The 18,724-nt window shown below is 28.7% G+C and overlaps 1 protein-coding gene across 1 annotated transcript in view; it reads right to left on the minus strand.

Annotated features, from left to right (window-relative positions):
• The window catches only part of LOC123294175 (roundabout homolog 2-like), a 560,947-nt gene extending 542,939 nt beyond the window's left edge, over positions 1-18,008 (minus strand). Inside the window, exon 1 of the mRNA XM_044875281.1 lies at positions 17,933-18,008. Coding sequence (XP_044731216.1) covers positions 17,933-18,008 — 76 coding nt within the window. The remainder of the gene's footprint in view (positions 1-17,932) is intronic.
• Between the last annotated feature and the right edge of the window lie 716 nt (positions 18,009-18,724).

Here is an 18,724-nt window from a genome sequence, read left to right on the forward strand (position 1 = left end):
TAAACATTTTTGTAGCTAGTTCTTTCTGTCACTTAATCCGCTCAAATCATTGTTAGCCTAAATTTCTGTTACTCTTTCATAGACGTTATAGTACGCAGATAATAATAAAGAACCGTAAATTTTAGAAAATAAACATTTTGTTAGTACACACAAATTAATATTTAATAATGTTGAAAATATCTTTATTAAAAAGTGTTTATTATGAGCATATAATAGAATATGAATGTTATGATATTATGATGACAGAATCGTTTGATCGTTTAAATATTTATTCAACTTTACAATTATTTATTTTTCATGTTTGAATGATTTTTTGATATTTTGCTTTTATTTTTAGAAAATAATTATCAAATATTTGATATACGACATGTATTTTTTTTAAATAATTTTATAATTCTCAATATTGACTTAATATTTTTTTTTTCTTTTTATTTTTGTAAAAAGATTGTTTTGTTAACTATGATTTTAATGTTCAAAATTAAATTCAGATTAAATTTAAAATACCGAATCCAAATAAAAGTATTTTTCTATATCAGGCCTAGAATTCCGTACCAAGAAGATAGTTAATATTTATTCATTTTAAAAATTTTACTTAGGAAATATGTTATTTCGACAATTGTATATTTTTCGTCAAAAATATCATCCAAGAATCAAAACCACAAACAAAGGTAGAAAATACTCGGAAATTAGTCATCTTAGCAGGTCCGTAACTAGGGCGTGGCAAAGGTGGCACCCGCCATCGGCGCATAAGAAATAAGGCGTAAAACAAGGAATCATATAAAAGGAACTCATTAATTTAAAGTCATAAAGGTAATAGATTCAATTATTTTGATAACACAGGCAAATTTGATCCGATTTTATCGGAATTTTTTTTAATCCCACTAATTTTGGGTCTTTTTTTCAGCTGTGATGTCGATTTTTCGCTAGCTATCACTTATATGCTGAATTCCGGGATCAGGACTCCACATTCTTGAAACCTATTAGAGCTAGGTTAATTTTGATCACAAATTTGAAAAGTATGACCCAAATTTAGTAGGATTACATACTTGGTTTATTAAAATTGGATAAAATTGGGATGTGATAGAGAAAAATTAAATTTTTTGGATTCTGATGACGTCATAAAGTTAAAAAATTCGATTTCTTTGATAACACAGGCCAATAAGACCCGATTTTATTTTGAAACTTAGTTTTATAAACTTTGACGCCTCAAAAAGACTAGACAGTAGACATATAAACGTCGCCGTTCCAACCCAAAATATTTTTTTCTTTTACATTAAATCCACTAAAAAAATTTAATATTTAAAATTAAAAATTTTTGAATTTCAAATGAAATATACATTAAACTCTAAGACAAACGTTATTGTTTTGGATAAAATTGATACAGACAACTTAATTTATTATCGCTGCATCATTATAATAATAATGAATAAAAAAACTAAATGAATTTAAATTATGATTATAATTAAAATTATCACAATAAAATAATAAATCAAATGTTGTTTTATATTATCATAAAAAAAGTTCATAATAACATAGTTTTGAGTTCATTGTAATCTCATTATATATGTACAAATATTCAATTACATTTAAGTGAAATATCATAAAGATCAAATTTATATGTATGAGTCGGACATTTTAAAGAAGACAATCAATGATAAGAATGGTACGCACATAATTTATAGTCTTACCCTCTTAGAATACAACAATTATTAACGAATGTCTGCCAAGGGGTGAGAGAGGATACAGAGTTTTCATCCCAGAGCCTCCCATCTTCGTGAGAGACATAAATCTTCACAAGGCAGCTGCGTCTTTTGAAGAAAGTTGACTGACCTGTGGTCGTGCAGTCTGTACGTCCGTCAGTCCATGCGACCCCCGTGAGTCCATCTGTTTTCTGAGTCGAGGATACGTTAGTCTCTCTGGTGTCCTGGTCGAACAGGCTCCGTTCCCCCACCACAGCGATGTGGATCCTACTTAAAGTAAAATACTTCAAGGGCTGTTACTTGAAGACAGTCTGATGCGATCTCAATTTATGAAGGGTGCCTATTATGACAGCCTTCTGCATGGCAGAGATAAGGTGGCGAAGATAAGACCTGCAGACCGGAATTTGAGAAAGATTCGTTTCGAGAGTGGGACGAATTCGGTCCCACGGTAACCGATAATGAGACCAACCATTTTAACTGATTATGATTGTACTGACCTCAATTTAATTGGAAAAATGAGTAACTGTGCATCTCGTTTAATTGAACATTTGAATGAGTATTTTTACGTTTACGTTCAAAAACCCACGAAAATATTTAAACAGAAAACGAACTAACAGGAGACAAAATAAGAATGTAGCTCTAGATCGACGAATGTATATTGTTTAATGTGCAGTAATAATTTAGAACATTATTGTTGCCCACGTTAAAATTTTTTACTTTTCTTTCAATAATTTTTATGTTATTTTTATTATAAAATCCAAATTGATAAATTTTTTTTTATAAATATAACAATTTTATAAGAATATAAAAATATGAACTCCACATATGATTGGTCAAATAGACATTTCAATTTTGAAATCTTATCGCTCTATAAATAAATATATTTATTCATTTACTTACACAAAAATATAAACAACAATATGGGTGGTTAATTATATTTAAAATCATTTGCAATAACTCATTTTATCGATTTCATATTTCCTGGACTATTAGCTGATGACACAAGTAAAATTTACAAAATTTAAAAAAAAACCCCGAAAAATGCGATTTAACTCTTGTAAATCGATTTTTGGAAACTTAGCTATAAAATGTTCTCAATCAAGTCGGTTCGACCGTTTAGAGGATACGATGTCACTGAGAAACACACAGACGCACCGATAAACACTATAACCTTATAATACTCCTTCTTAAATTATTATCAAAATGATGGTCAAGGACATCAGATGAGATGAAAAGGATACTTAAAGAGCTATCATTTTTTGGGACAAATTTTTGGAAATATTTTAATTGAAATTGAAATATTTGTGTTGACTTTGTTCTTTTGAATTATTGTTTTGAATTATCTAGTTATTTTAACATTCCACTTTTCGAAATGAATTGAGCCAGGTTTATTTGACCATTCATTTCCATAGTAATTATTTATATGTTAATATTATACGTCATGTCTTTTCCAAACTGAATCGATTTTGAAGATCAATTTTTTAGTTTTTTCGGCAACGGAATTCTTAAGTCACACTAAAATATAGTCACACTAAGAACCCTCTCCGTTAAATTACCTTTCAAATGAAACCAAAAAAATAGACACAGACAGACAAACTTACAGACTCAAACACATAGCGGTCAAACTTATAAGACTCCTTTTTTAATTCGGGGGTTAAAATAGGCATAGTCATGTTATAAACATTATACTGTTAGAAATCTTTTTAGGTTTTTATGAAAAATACAATGCCAACAATATTAAAAGATTGTTTAAAATACGTAGGTGTTTTTCGATTACCCCGTCAAAATAAATACTCAACATTATTACAACGCATATGTCTTTTTATATCTACAAGTTTTTAACATTCCTGTATTAAATAAATTGCTTAAAATTTAAGTGCTTCTGAGAATTAGCAATATTATTAAAAATAAGTAGTTTTTTATTATACTTCACACTTCGCCCGTATGTGTAGATTAATTGAGAAAAAGAGGCAATGTAACTACATGGTGTATTGTTTTTGTGGGGCAAATTTATTGCACTGACATTCAATATACGACGGAAGTGATTTAGATAAGTAACCGGTGACACCGCGACTTCGTTTAGACACACTCTTTTAAAATTTCAAACCACTTATTACAGTATTGCGACCCCTAAATAAAGAGAATTATATAATTGTTGGAAAGAAAATAATGGCCACAGCGCTGGTCTCCGTTGAAATTAAAGGAACATACAAAAAAAATTGTATATAGTCGTACTTTTATTAAGAATAAAGTTTTTCGATATCTGTCTTGGTTTTCGAAATATCGAAAGATGAATAATTAAAGAAAATTTTCAATTTTCGATATTTTGAAAATTACGCCAAATATCGATAAATTAATTAAATTTTTTCAGAACAGCTGTCTGAAATGTATTAGATTCAGCCTCAAGGTACATTGACATTAAGTCTCTTTCGGTAGTTTTGATCTAATTATATACAATAACATCGTTTCATAAGTGAAAGATAAATCAAAAGAATAATTGGATAGCGTAGGTATTTCGGCCCTTATGATTCGCTAATGCACTAGTTTTCCCTAAGGCTATATTGCGCTGTTTTTGCCTTGTATGGCATATTTAATTCTATGCCAGTTTGGCGTTTATGTTTTGCAATTAGACCCAGAATGGTTTTTACTTTCTAGAAAAGGGTCAATTACAAAAAAATTATTTTGACGAATTACTTCAATAGTAATTCGTCAACTGAACGTTAACTGAAAGAGCTCCCAGTATGAGAATAATCACTTTCCATCCAAAACTTTAATATCCTGAATATTCATTATGTTAAGAAGGATTATTTAAAGGGATCAATTTTCTTTTATTAGCAAAAAAAAAAAAGTTTAACATAAATTTTGTTAAAATTTTGTTACATGAAGTAATTAATTAAATTAATGTATTAATGAGACTACAGGGGCATATTATTTGATTTTATCAAATTGATGTTACTTTACTATACATACCATACAAGAGTTATAATATATAATACACATTACATTATATACATTCGAGGTAATATTATGGTAGAAAGGATTCAGATAACGGTATTTAATCCCTTGAATATGTTTATATGTATGTATACCTATACAACAAATACACTAAACATTTAAATATACTAAACTTTAATTATTGTAATTAATTTTACATGCATGTTATAAAATATAAGCGTTGTAGATATATATTTCGTATATCTATTATATACAATGTGGGGCAAAAAAGTATGCGATTTTGAAAAAGCTCTGAAAAAAAAATCTCAAAATTGACCGAAGAAAATCCTCAAAGCATTGCAATTATCCTGTGAAAGCGTTTACTCAAAGCAATATTAGTACTGAAGTACTGAAAAAACGAATCCGACTATAAGTTGTTCAGTCGCCCTATTAGCTCAGTTAGTTAAGGCGTAACCAATTCCGTCCGCGGTATGCTTAGGGTAGCGAGTTCGATTCCCGCCATCACAACAAAATTAATTTAATTATTAGTTGTGATGGACTGGTATAGTGCATGGTATATGCCATGAAGGAGGTGCACTCAGCCTCTGAAATTGAGGAGCTGATAAATGAAATTATCAGCGGAAAGGTGGTAAAACATATATATGGTATCACAATGGGCTCTATAGCCTAAGTGTGTCCTTCGTGGACAGCCAATATAACCTAATGTAACCATAAGTTGTTCAAATCTCACTTTCATGTGGTAAATAGTTGCTTAAATGTTTATACCTGGACGAACGCCATCATGTTGAAGTTTATTAAGCTACATTTATTAAATTAACCAAAATATAATTTGATTTATTTAAAAGAACAATTTATTTACTTCGATATTTAATATTCGTAAATTTTAAAATGCTTTTTTATGTGAGGTACAGTGATAAGGAGATAATTTAGACAAAAATATAAACAAAGTTACACACTTCTTTGCCTCACCGTTTTCAAGTTTGAATAAATATCTAGCAAAATGTTATAAAATACCTTTAATATATGTTACAGGGCGCCTCAATCGCATTATAATGATTAATCCTTAATAAACTCTTAAATCTATCCATCTATATAAATAGTTTTTTATTTTACATCCCGAAAAAAATATCGCTTATGATAATATTTAGGACATTTTGATACATGATTAAAAAAATATTATTTTATGCGTTAATAATTTTTATACCATGCATATATGTAATATGCAAGGTATACTAAGTTTAGTCCCAAGTTTGTAACGCTTAACAATATTGACGCCACGCACAAAATTTTGCTATAGGTGTTCATAGAATCACCTAATTAGTCCATTTCCGGTTGTCCGTCCGCCCGTCTGTGGACACGATAACTCAAAAACGAAAAAAGATATCGAGCTGAAATTTTTACAGCGTACTCAGGACGTAAAAAGTGAGGTCGAGTTCGTAAATGAGCATAATAGGTCAATTGGGTCTCGGGTCCGTAGGACCCATCTTGTAAGCCGTTAGAGATAGAACAAAAGTTTAAATTTAAAAAATAAACAACTCCTTTTAAAAAAATAAACAACTTTTGTTTGAAACATTTTTGCGTAAACATCACTGTTTACCCGTGAGGGCGCCAATTAGGCGGGAATTTTATAGTATGTACTATACTTGAATATCACTTTTGTCACATTTATAGGTATGTGTTATATGATAAAGAAAGCAACACTGACTATGCATGGTATTTCAACAATTAACTCAGTCAGTTGTTTGTTTTCACTTGTTAAACTTAAGCAATTCACCATGGCCACACATTTCTTAATGGACAAAATCTCACTGGAAAAGATTTATGCACGGTACCAATGATTACAGTATTAGAAACTCTTGGGTTCAATGGTAATTACAACGATGGTCACTTATTGTTTTATCCCGGTAGGGAGTCCCAAAAATTGTTTTTTATATAAAAATAAATCTTACTAGTATTACAAACCACTTTAAGTTGTATTAATTTGTACTGTTATGGATAACAAGTAAGAACTGGCAGATTAGTTTTCTACAGAAAACTAACAGAAAAATGTTCCCGTGTAGGGACGCTTTTCAATGAAGTTCTTGAAAATTTTAACAAAGCGATCGAAAATTTGTATATTATGTGTTCCTGTCTGTAACGTACATTATGACCGTTGGAAACCAAAGCTTTAAAGAAATATGAAATAAGATTTTAAAATGCTCTTATTATAACAAAAAATAAAAAATTTTTAGAAAACACCAAAAGATTGATAATTTAATGTAACATTCTATACCACAAAGTTAATCAAACAAATAATTATCATTTGATCATAATAACAAAATATTATAATAGCGATATTAATTATGGATTATTAAAATAAATTACAAATTAATATAAATATTTTGTACATTAATTCACTTCTAATACTATATATAAATGTTTTCATTTTTAAATTCAATAAAATAAAATTAATAAAATGACAACACAACATACTTTTTGCTATATTATGAATCCATTAAAATAATTGAAATTCACTGTTCAAAATTATTTATATTTAAATTATAGTGTAAGTCATTAATAATGTCACACTTATACACATATTAATTTTTATACATATTTCGTCAAATATAAGAACTTGCAGTTCAATTGACATAACTGAACTCAAAATAACATACCAAAGACTGACACATCACTGGCCTTAACTGAAGGTCTTGGATAAATAAAAATCCATCAATCAATACTCATTTGATTGACTTTATACAAACTTGCAAAATATAGCTTTGCGAACTACGAGATATTTTCATTTTAGGAAGCCCAATTGTGTCAAGATAATTGTATTCTTAACCGCATAGTTTTGAAAAATGGTCCTGATTCGCATAAAATAAGTTGGAAACACATTCAAATTTGACGCCATTTTCCTTGCACACGCGGATTGTTGCTATTACACATTGATGTAACATATTCAGCCTTTCACATTCATTTTGATAAGTGATAAGTGTTGTTGATAAGTGAGATCAAAAGAGGTGGAGGCTATAAAGCGGTGGTTTTTACTTTTAAGCCCAGTGAAGCGGGCGGGTATCAAGTTAGTTACATATAATTTTTATCTTGATCTATGTTAGACTACTTTTGACATGATTTACCTATTACACTTAAACATCAATTGGTCTCGGTATTGATCATAGCTACCAACATTCGTTGTGTTTAAAATATAGTCAATTTCAATTTTACAAATTGAAACACAGTTTTGTTCCCAATGGTTCATTTTCTTCGAAGATGGTTTCATTTGACTTGCCATGCAAAAAAAACATTTAAATGATAGGTCACACTTCAGTCATCCTTCGATAACGTTTTTCAAACTTCCATCTTGTTATGAAACGTATCAGATTCTTAAACAACATTAGAAAAGGGGAGGATGTCGTAGAACACCCGGTAGGAAGTAAATTCTTTCCGATATTTTGACATACCGACATTCAGCATAAGGAATAAGGCATAAGGAGCTGGCATTTTTACTACGCAATTACCTCTTTGAGAATACTATCAATACTTCAAGATAAAAAAATGTCCAAGGTAATAAACTATTAAAGAAGCTTTCACCGAACCTAGTAAGGAACATAGCTCTAATAATCTCAAATAATGTAAAAACTCATAAAACTCTTTTTCGACTTTGTTTAAATATGTAGCCACATAAAGAAAAGTTGAGGAGAATACTATGAGGTATTGAGGTATGATAAGGTCCTAAAATATAAAATATCTCTTTTTATATGTTCAGCTCATAGAAAAATAGAAAATACAGCTTACTGATTTACTGCAAACTTTGTGCTATTTTAAAGTACCGAAATAAGTAGTTTTAAAGAATTTTGTCTTCCGTAACAAGGTTTAGTCAGAATTAATAAATTTGCAATTTCAAAAAATCTTAATCAATAATCGAAATCAATGATTAATTCTCAATATTATTATTTAATTGTTTAAAACAGGAATTAATGTTTATCTCTTTCTTTTCAATCCATTTTTTCTGAATAACGAGTATTAGTAAAGACAAAATCAACTATATATCTGACGCTAACTGTAATGAAAATTCAGTGTTAAAAACTTTATTTGTATGTAAATAATATTGCACTTTCAGTCAAATGGAAACAATGATGTGCGAGAATTAAAGTCATTTTTATTACTTACCAAAAAAATAAAATTTTCAAAAAACATATACTTAATTTCTTCTACGTAGGAGGCGAAGAGGAATTTTTTTTTTGTTCGGCGCCTTATGAGATGATGACTTTAAAAACACAATGTGTTGTGTTGTTTTAATATAATATCACATTATTTTTGAATGACATTATAGTGTACAAATTTTTTTCTTATTTCTTTTTTTTGCTGTAAAACATATTTCACATTAAAAATGATGGAACAAACAGCCTATCAACATGTCTTTTTTTACACACGTAGACTAAATAACTAATGGTAATAAAAATTTTGTTATTCATTCCAGCGCATATGGTTTTTGTGTATACATTTTATTCACGAATATTATTCATCATTCGGTAGTTTGTTGATTCTAAAAATAAATATCTTATTAATTTACTGATAGTAGTTTATTGATTTCACCCTGTAAATAGAAAATAAAATTTTATGATCCTTTCAGAATTACATGTTTTTGATACTTTCAGAATTCCGTATCCAAAGAAATCAGAATCCTTTTTAAACCCACGAAATAAAAAAAAGGGTGTTATAAATTTGATCGCGTGTTTGTGTCTGTCTGTGGCATCGTAGCGCGTAAACGGTTGAACCGATTTTAATTTTTTTGGTATCATTTGAAAGGTAATGAAAGGGAGAGTGTTCTTAGCTATCTTTCAAGCTTAGGGTTCCGTACCCGAAAAAACTAAAAAATTAGCAATTATGACATATAATTTTTACTTATATAATTACTATGGAAATGAACGGTCAAATAAACCTGGCTGCCTTCATTTCGAAAAGTGAGATGGTAAAATAATTAGGTAATTCTAAACAATAATTCAAAAGAACAAGGTCAGCACAAATATTTCAATTTCAATTAAAATATTTCCAAAAATTTGTCCCAAAAAATTATAGCTCTCTAAGTATCCTTTTCATTTCATCTGAAGTTTAAAGTGTTTATCTGTACGTCTGTGTATTTTTCAGTGGCATCGTAGCCCCTATAAACGGTCGGATCGACTTGATTGAGAATATTTTATAGCTATGACTCCAAATATTTATTGCTTAGAATAATTTTCTGCATTCGAAAAGTTTTGGGATTTGTCTACAAGAATCATATGCACCACGACTTATCTTCGTTTCAGTTGAACTGTGATTTTGTTTTGGTGTTATGTTTAGGGTAGATGTATATCATAAACACTATTTATTTAAATAAAAAAATTGTGAAAAAACGACAAGTTTGTCACAAGATCACCAATTCGATAACTTTAATCAACATCCGTTAAAGATTTCAAGTATTTCCTTTGTTTTTTTTAATTGCAAAAACAGTTTATCCTTAAGAAACGTTTTAGTTATAATTGAGATTTATAAGTGTAGATAAACATTATGTTCTGAAATCAAGCATTCGAACTTAAAAATAAAATTACAAAACATGATGAAAGGATTAAAATCGTGAGAAAGTATTAACAATTGACAATTTGTTAAGCAAAATTTTTTTGCACAACACAAAGAATTGTTGGTTGGTATTCAAATAAAAAAATTCACAATGCATGAAAAAAGCGAAAATTCATGGCTAAACTTCGTTCTGTGCTGTCGTTTTGGCGTGGAAGAACGGCTAACGAGTAATTCGTCATTGAGAAACATCAATCTTGATTCGTACACATTAATACATTATATTTGTAATAAGGGATAATCCTGTAGTGAAATTGGCCATATTACTCATAAAAATGTAAAAACACATGATACCATGACAAAATTTGAAAATGGTGTTAAAATTGATTAAAAAACAAAGAAATTATTAGCAATCAAAGACTGCATTCAAAGTTTATCCAAATCCTTTTAGCAAAACAAAGTTTTATATGTTATCTCTATTATTATTTTTTATTATTATCTTACATACTAGAAAGATTTTTAAAAATCACCTTCACTTTTCTGCTGTCCATCCAGTGCGAATTCTTCACCTGAAGTGATCAAAATAATTTAGTCCGATCCCCTGTTATTTAAAATGCTTAGCCCACAGCAAAATATTTATGAGTTTTTTGTCTTACGTTTAGAGAAATGCGCTTCTTTTAATATAAACAAGAAACAAAAATACACTGTCAAAAATCTAAAAACTCCTAAAATTTGAGACTCGATCCAGGATTAACAGCCCATTTTTCTTTAATCTTTCTTCCTTCAAATGGAAGAAAAAGAAAAAGAAAGTTCGCTTCACTATGGGCCCACAGGGTGTGTGGTTACTATTTATTATAAATAAAATGGATTAAACTGATTCCAAAAATGTATTATTATTCTTGTCAACGCAGTATTTTATTTAATCGAAAATGTAAATAATTTTAATCCCATAAAACGCTACATTTCGTTGATAAACATAAATATTGCGTGATGTATGAAAGTAAACAGAATTAATATTTATATAGAAATTGACTTACATGCTGATATTAAATTTGGTATTTGTATATCAGGAAAGAAATTGTTTTATTTTTATGGTTTTAAGAACAATGTAAAAGGTGTTTTTTTTGTTACATGCATAACAATTTTGAGACTATCAAGAAGATAAGGAAACTTTGTTTCTATAACGTTTTTGAACATTCATAACTTTAAACAAATCTTAGTGGGTATCCTTTTCAACTGGATATATTGGAAAATTATCACTAAGTTTGAATTGCTATGTTAATAAACGTACAAAATCGAAGTATAATGACTACCATCCGTTAATAAAAAAAGAGAGATAAGAAATAATTACATAGAAACTTATTAAACTCAGCAAAATTCATTTCGTTACCTAGAAACTCATATTGCATTTTTGAAAAAGTGTTTCCTGCCGCTTCCATCAAATTGCAAAATTTCAGTTTCATAAAAATTTCGTAATGTGTTTTCATTTTTTCAAAATCGTTTTACTATACCAGTAAGTGGATGAAAATGAGAAAAGTTTTTTGTGAGCCAGTTAAAATCGAGAAAATGGAGAGGAATGTAAAAATTTGTATGTGGTAGTGGTAGTAGTGGTTTTCGTCATAATTTTTCCATAACATTTATTATAATTACAATGAAAACTATCTGGTATAAATTAAACGTAATTTCCACTTGTACAAAACGCTTTCAATAAGTTTTTAATATTTGAAATTAGACTCCGAAGTAAACCATTTGAAATCCTCAGCCCATAAAGTGAAATTAGATCTAGTATGACTTTCGGGGGGTTAATAATGGTATATTAGGTAAAAGAGAAAAGTTAGGTTTCAGAAGTTTTGAGAAGGTTTGAAACTGTCGAATAGGGTTGAGACAATTTTTTTTAAATTAAAATTTCAACTTAAAATTTCACTTTATTTATCTTCTGGAACATTTTCAACGTGTTGTGTTGTCAAGAACGTTTCTTATATTTCCGACAAGCGCATAAAAACTCTTTTTTTTAATTAGGTAATCAAAACACAATTCGTTTTCTCTCTTTACTAATCTTTATCATAATTGGATCCTTTGCAAAAAAATCACCTTTCAAATTGGATTTTGCCCTACTATCTTTTCTTCAATATTTTTCTTATATTTCATCAATTTTAATGAAAGCTCATTGAATATAAACATTTTATGTGACATGACTTATTATTGTATTTTTTCTACCCATTATAACTTTTTTTTGGGTAAAAATAAAAAATAAACAAAATACATCACTTTTTGAAAAATGATCTTTAAAAAAAGAACAAAGAAATTGTCTCATTAAATCAGCTTTGACAAATAGACGAAATGTATACAAAATGACTAACTATACATTTTAAATTTAAAATAAATGAATAAATGTAAAACAGAAGATTTTTTGGCATGTGATAGACATTTAACACTTCTTAAATTTTAAGGAGTAGGTATCCTTTTTTAAAGTTTAGATTACTAGAAAGATCGGTTTTTTTTGCTGGATGGTGGAGTTTAGTAAAACTAAAAATTCACAGTTTCCTTGAAAAAAGCAATAAACTCATCGCACAAAAATTAATTATTAGTATAGTTATTGTTAATCAATTTAATAATTTTCTGTTAGCCCGAGATGTTAAAAAAAATTCATCCAACGACAACTTAACCTAACATAAGTCAAAATTAACATTGTGGGATTAATTTCTGATTAAAACTAGAAAAAAAGAAAAAAAATTCATCAATTTTATACTGGTGTGTCAATTAAAAATAGTCTTCTCGGGTCTGAAACTTAAAAAAAGCACCTCCCAACGTGCTTTTGGACTAGTTGCAAATAAGTCCGAAGAATATAATTTAAGTACTACTTCATTTAGATGTTAGCGATGATCCGAAATAAACCAGCAATTTATCCATTAATATTTCAAAAGAGGGGGAGGGATTAGTTTATTAAATTTACACTTAGGCGGACCGACCTGTTCGTCGAGAGATGAATACAAATGATGATCAAAAACACATTAACACTTTATGTATGAGTTGGAAGTATTTTAAGGAAATATATTAACTTCTTTACTTAATATAATTAATACACGCTGGTCCAAAATTTATCGGTGAATCTTAATGGATAATAACGTCATTCTAATTAGCAGCCAACAATTTATATTTAATACGACGATAATTTTAAACAGAAGTTGTTGGTGTTCGGCTATAACCTGCAATTAAACAGGTTTTTTTATGTTGTAGAGTTCGAACAAAACGAAGTGGCACCGAGCAAGAGAGAGTGTAGATACGAGTGCACATACATATACATCATACACTCTCTCTTGCTCGGTGCCACTTCGTTTTGTACGAACTCTAATTGCAAATTAGTTATGGAGATTGACATTTTTATATGCATCTTTCTTCTTCACCGTGCAGGTATTTAAAACCGTAAAAAGTAAATATTTTAATTCATCCGGATTGAAATACAAAGTGAGAAATTAATAACACAAATTTTAAATAATATATATCTTGAGGCGCTTATTTTAAAACGCAATAATAATTCATATTTTTCAAGAACTTAGTGGACAGTGGACTTTGAGGACATATTGTAAAATTTTACTTAGAAATTTGTTGTTTCCTTTTATTGTACCAATTTCATACTTCTTTTGGCTAGTTTTATTCCAATGGTTACGTATTTAATAGAAACTGTTAGATCTTCTCTTAATTTTGGATGATCTATACAAGTTTGGAAGCGATTCATAGAATTAATCTAATAAATGAAGAATTTCCAAAGAACCAAAACACAAAGTTTTTTACACTCTAAGAAAACCATTTTCTCTTTAAAGTTTTGAAAACTTGGAAAAAGTTTTTTGAAATATCGAAATTCAAATTCATATTATCCGATAATTCTAAAAACAAGCATATTATAAATCCCAATTCTGTGTCTGTACGTCTCCAAGGTAATGCGGCTGTAATTATAGGGCCCTTATTTCATTTTCTTGATTATAAGATTCTAGAGAAGTCTTTGGTCATGTTTAGAAACTAAATCATGAATAAAGAGTGAAAAACAATCAAATATCAAAGAAATTTTCCACGATCATTTCTTTAACGGTCACTTTTATCGAAAAAATATTGTTTTAGTTGTAAATATCATTTTTTCCATGTGCATAATAATTATACATGCGGTACATTGTCAAAATTTTGTGAATATGGAGCTGTTTGCGTTATATTAAGATATAAGTTATATTTGTTTGTCTTCAATCGAGCAGTTTTACAGACTTCTTACAGTTTTACAAAAATCTTTTTGACTGTCAAAGAAATTTTCGAATATGTATATCTGGACAAATATACATCCTAAAGAGAATGAACGGGTGTATTTTAAAAAATTATAGATGCACAGCAAAGAGACGTTTACATTTCAATTGACATTTTACCGCAGACAATTTACATTTTACCATAGACAATTTGTTTTTGAGTAATGTTACAATAGTATAAATATTGATAATATTGACATTAATATTTATGCGATACTAACGTCACTCAATTGTTTTCCTTTCCCGGAACCCCTCTACTAACCCTTAAACTTTAAGGTATGGCATTAAAGTTCAAATTGACTTTTAATTATTATTACAAATCTTTTGTATGGGAATATAGAAAAGTGTTGATTTTAGACTTTTTTCGGCAATTTTTAAAATTTTCTCTCCGTAAGAACCATCCGCGTACTTCAAGGAATATTATTAAAAAAAAAAAAGAATTAGTGAGATTTGCGCTTAGCAACACATTCAGCGATTCATTTTTATATTATAGATTCGTAGCCCTACCATAAAAAGCGTTTTGAATATGACAATATTATTGAATATACATTTTTAATAAATACGTAAAATTAATATTAAATCAAATTTTGGTATGCGTGTCAATATTTATTATAAAAACAGTTTTGGGAGTACCTAAATATAAAAATAGGGTGTTAATGAAGTTAACGAACCGTTATTATCACAAACCCTACTCTCTAGAACTTTACAATTCATACATTTTATGAAATATTTTATGCCATATGGCTAAGTACTAAATGTTCGTCTTTATAATAACAAACAGTGAACAGGTATTACCATTGACACATTCGAAAAATTATGAGGGATTTGGGATTAGAAATTATCGATGAAATAATGACTATCAAATTACGCTATTAGTATTAGCTCCCAAGATATTATATAAAAAATACCTTCAAAAAATTAAATGGTAAAACGTTATCAATGGTCTGTTATTAATATTTGAACTTTCGAAACAGTCAGTCCAGTTGTATTATCCGTCAATATATTTGGAGCCAATAATTATTGAATCTTTCAATAGATATGGGCAATTCTACAAACTAAAAAGGTTTTGGCGTCTTAGTAAAATTATCATGCAAAATGAATTACAATGTAATTTATTTGCATTACTATTATTTTCTTCTATTTCTATTTGGCCTCTAAACTTAAAATTATTTTCTTGACTGCAGTGCCTCTCGAAAAAAATCTGCTCAAAAGTGTAACGTAATTCATTTACTGCGTCATTAAGGCCAATGACGACATTACGACCTTTTTTTCCCAAAAATATATTTAAAAATCCCTTCCAGAAATTTTTTTCTAGAATTTAATCTCTAGATCCTGTTGATTGTAAAAGAAGCGAATATTCAGTATCATATACGCTGTCAGTTGTTCGTACGAAAAAGGCAAATAATACCACCTATTTTTTTCACCAAGCGTGTGGTTAGTCTGTGCAGCTGTCAGTGGAGGATTTCACGTAAAAATCAGTCGAGTTCTGAGAATCCTGATAAGATATTTACTGACTAAATGGATTATTTTATCTTTTTAATAATTTGCTTACACGAAGACTTAGTTTTTCTTAATTTTTGTTATTACATATTTGGGGAGCAAAAGTAAAGAATGTCTCAGATCTCATGCCGCGAATGACAAAAATACGATTCCCTACTTGCTCCCATGATATGTATGCTGTTTTTCTCCTCGAAGTTGGCGGAAAGACGCAACTTTGCTTAGCACAGCGGGAAGAAGTTGACACTTTCCGCCCGTATGAGAGAAAAAGTTATTTTCTTATAGAAGATATGGCCAATACAAATACAAGCAAAATAAATACCTATATTTTCCAAGCGGACAATGTTATCATCCCGGCGGACGAACATGCGACCCAAACTAATTTTTTTGTTTCAGAGAAATATTTTGTACCATAACATTTTAAGAATATTCTAAATCAGTATATCGCTTTAAGAAAAACCGGCAAATCTTAGATGTGGAGTTTTTCAGTTTGAATGAAACTGGTATCGATTAAAGAAAATATATTCTCTAACAAAGTGTTCAACATTATTAATAATAGTTCTTTTTCCATTCCCAAGTGTTTTATATAGAATTTTTCTTATATTTTCATCATTATTTATGATCCGTGCACTGTTTAAATCATCTCTTTACTATTTGTATTCTATCGTAATTGATGAAGGCTAGTAATATTTTTTTAGTCATTTTCAACTTCTCAACAAATTTTCAGACATATTTCAATAAAAAATTTTACTCAAATATAGTATTTGCAAGTATTTTCAAAATACAAGAGCTCTAACACCTCAATTTCCATTCTTTGTTTGATAAATTGTAAAATTCCCTTCAATTGCATATTTGCATAAAATACTTTAATTAATTAGGATTTAATACAAATAGCAAACTGCTCACGATGAAGTTTTGCAATAAATTCTGCATAATAGTTTTCTAAAATGAAACTTTTTATATTTGCATCACAAAAATTAATATAATTTACCGGCGTTTCCACCATTCGATATATTCTTCTCATAGTATTAAATACTACTAGGTCATAAATATCTATTTCATTGCCTATTTTCTAATTTCATTATGGAATTAGGTGCAAAATCCTTAAAATATCACAAATCATCCTTTAAAAAAACTTCATACTGCTACATTTGCCCAAACAAGAACAACAAATTCAGGTCATTCAGGCCTAAAAGGTCATTTCTACGCACTGTCAGCAGGTATTATGTTATCATAATCTTATCTTTCTTTTGGATGAAGTTGCGAATATCTTCCTTTTTCTTTAATAATAGCTGGTGGAGAAATTTGGTGTTCAGTAGGATATTTTGGAATTTTTGGATCTCTCGTTGGCAAATTCCCAGCGAATCGGATGAGATTCTATTGAAAATTCTCATTATTCTATATTTAAAACATTGAAATACGTGCTCTACTGTGAGTTTTTTTATTACATTGGGCACAGATTGGTGGGGTAGATTTATTTTGGATGTACAAACGAGTCGCTTTGGTGTGCCCCATTCGAAGTCTAGTCAGGGCTACTTCAAATCTGTGATCATCTTGATAGGATGTTTCCTATTCACTATATATATTTTATTTACCCATTTAATTTTTTAATAATCCAACTTTCCAGAAATTGTTAAATTCTTCCCATCGCTTCCACCAAATAATGGATTACATATAAAAAATAAATATTGTTCTGTAATTCAAATATAAAATTCAATTGTAAAAAAATTATTAAATCTCGTGAAATGAAATATGGCCATGTTGTCATTACTTTAATTACAGTAACTTTTGGCAAAGCAAAACCATTTATCAATGAATTCATCAATGTAAAAATTGATTAAACAAGCAACAAAAATTAATTCCAAACAAGTTAATTTTAATATCACAATTTAACATTATATCCATGTAATTAAAAAGAAAACACAGAAAACAGCATAAAACAATTAATCAACATACCTTTAGCATTAACAATAATTCCAAATACACCAATCAGAATAATTAAAACACTCCACGAATCTTGAATCTTCTTCATGTTTGTAAATAAATTCATTTTTCCACAGAACAGACTTTAAAAATAAAAAAAAACTTCAACCTAATGACAATATTTATTTAACAATCACCATCATATAAATTTAAAATTATTTACAATCCACTTCAGTTAAAAAAAATTCAATCAACAGAATGTCTCTTTAAAAAAAAACACACTTTTGTTTACAAAATCATCACTAAATTAATTCACCATCAAAATGCATAATACACTCAGATCTTGTCGTCACTATTTCAAAACAAAAAAACAGTTACACTAAAAAATCTAAAATATCTCGAAACAAAACAGAAAAAACGTGATAGTTTTTATATCGATAAATTTTAATTTGTAAACATCTCACATGTTTTTTAATATTAAAAAATTTTTAGAGTAATTCACACGTCAACTCTTTAATAATATTTAATTACCAGAAAAAAAAACACATGTTAAACAAGTGTTTATGAAATTACTTTTTTTTTTCGGCTTAAAAGCCTTTTAATTTTTTAATGTCAAAAAATGATGATTTATAATGCCATTTTTTTCGATTTTATCAAAATGCATGAAATTATTTTCAAAAATAAATGGTAATTTCATTTAACTCGAAAATTACCCTTTCTGTAGTTGATTGGAAGTGATTTGTTAAACATATTATTGTTATAAATTTTAAACTGTTTTTCCTCTTTACATGAGAGGGTGAAAAACCTTTTTTTATTTATTAAAAT

Source organism: Chrysoperla carnea, chromosome 2 (genome assembly GCF_905475395.1).
Source record: "Chrysoperla carnea chromosome 2, inChrCarn1.1, whole genome shotgun sequence".
NCBI lineage: Eukaryota > Metazoa > Arthropoda > Insecta > Neuroptera > Chrysopidae > Chrysoperla > Chrysoperla carnea.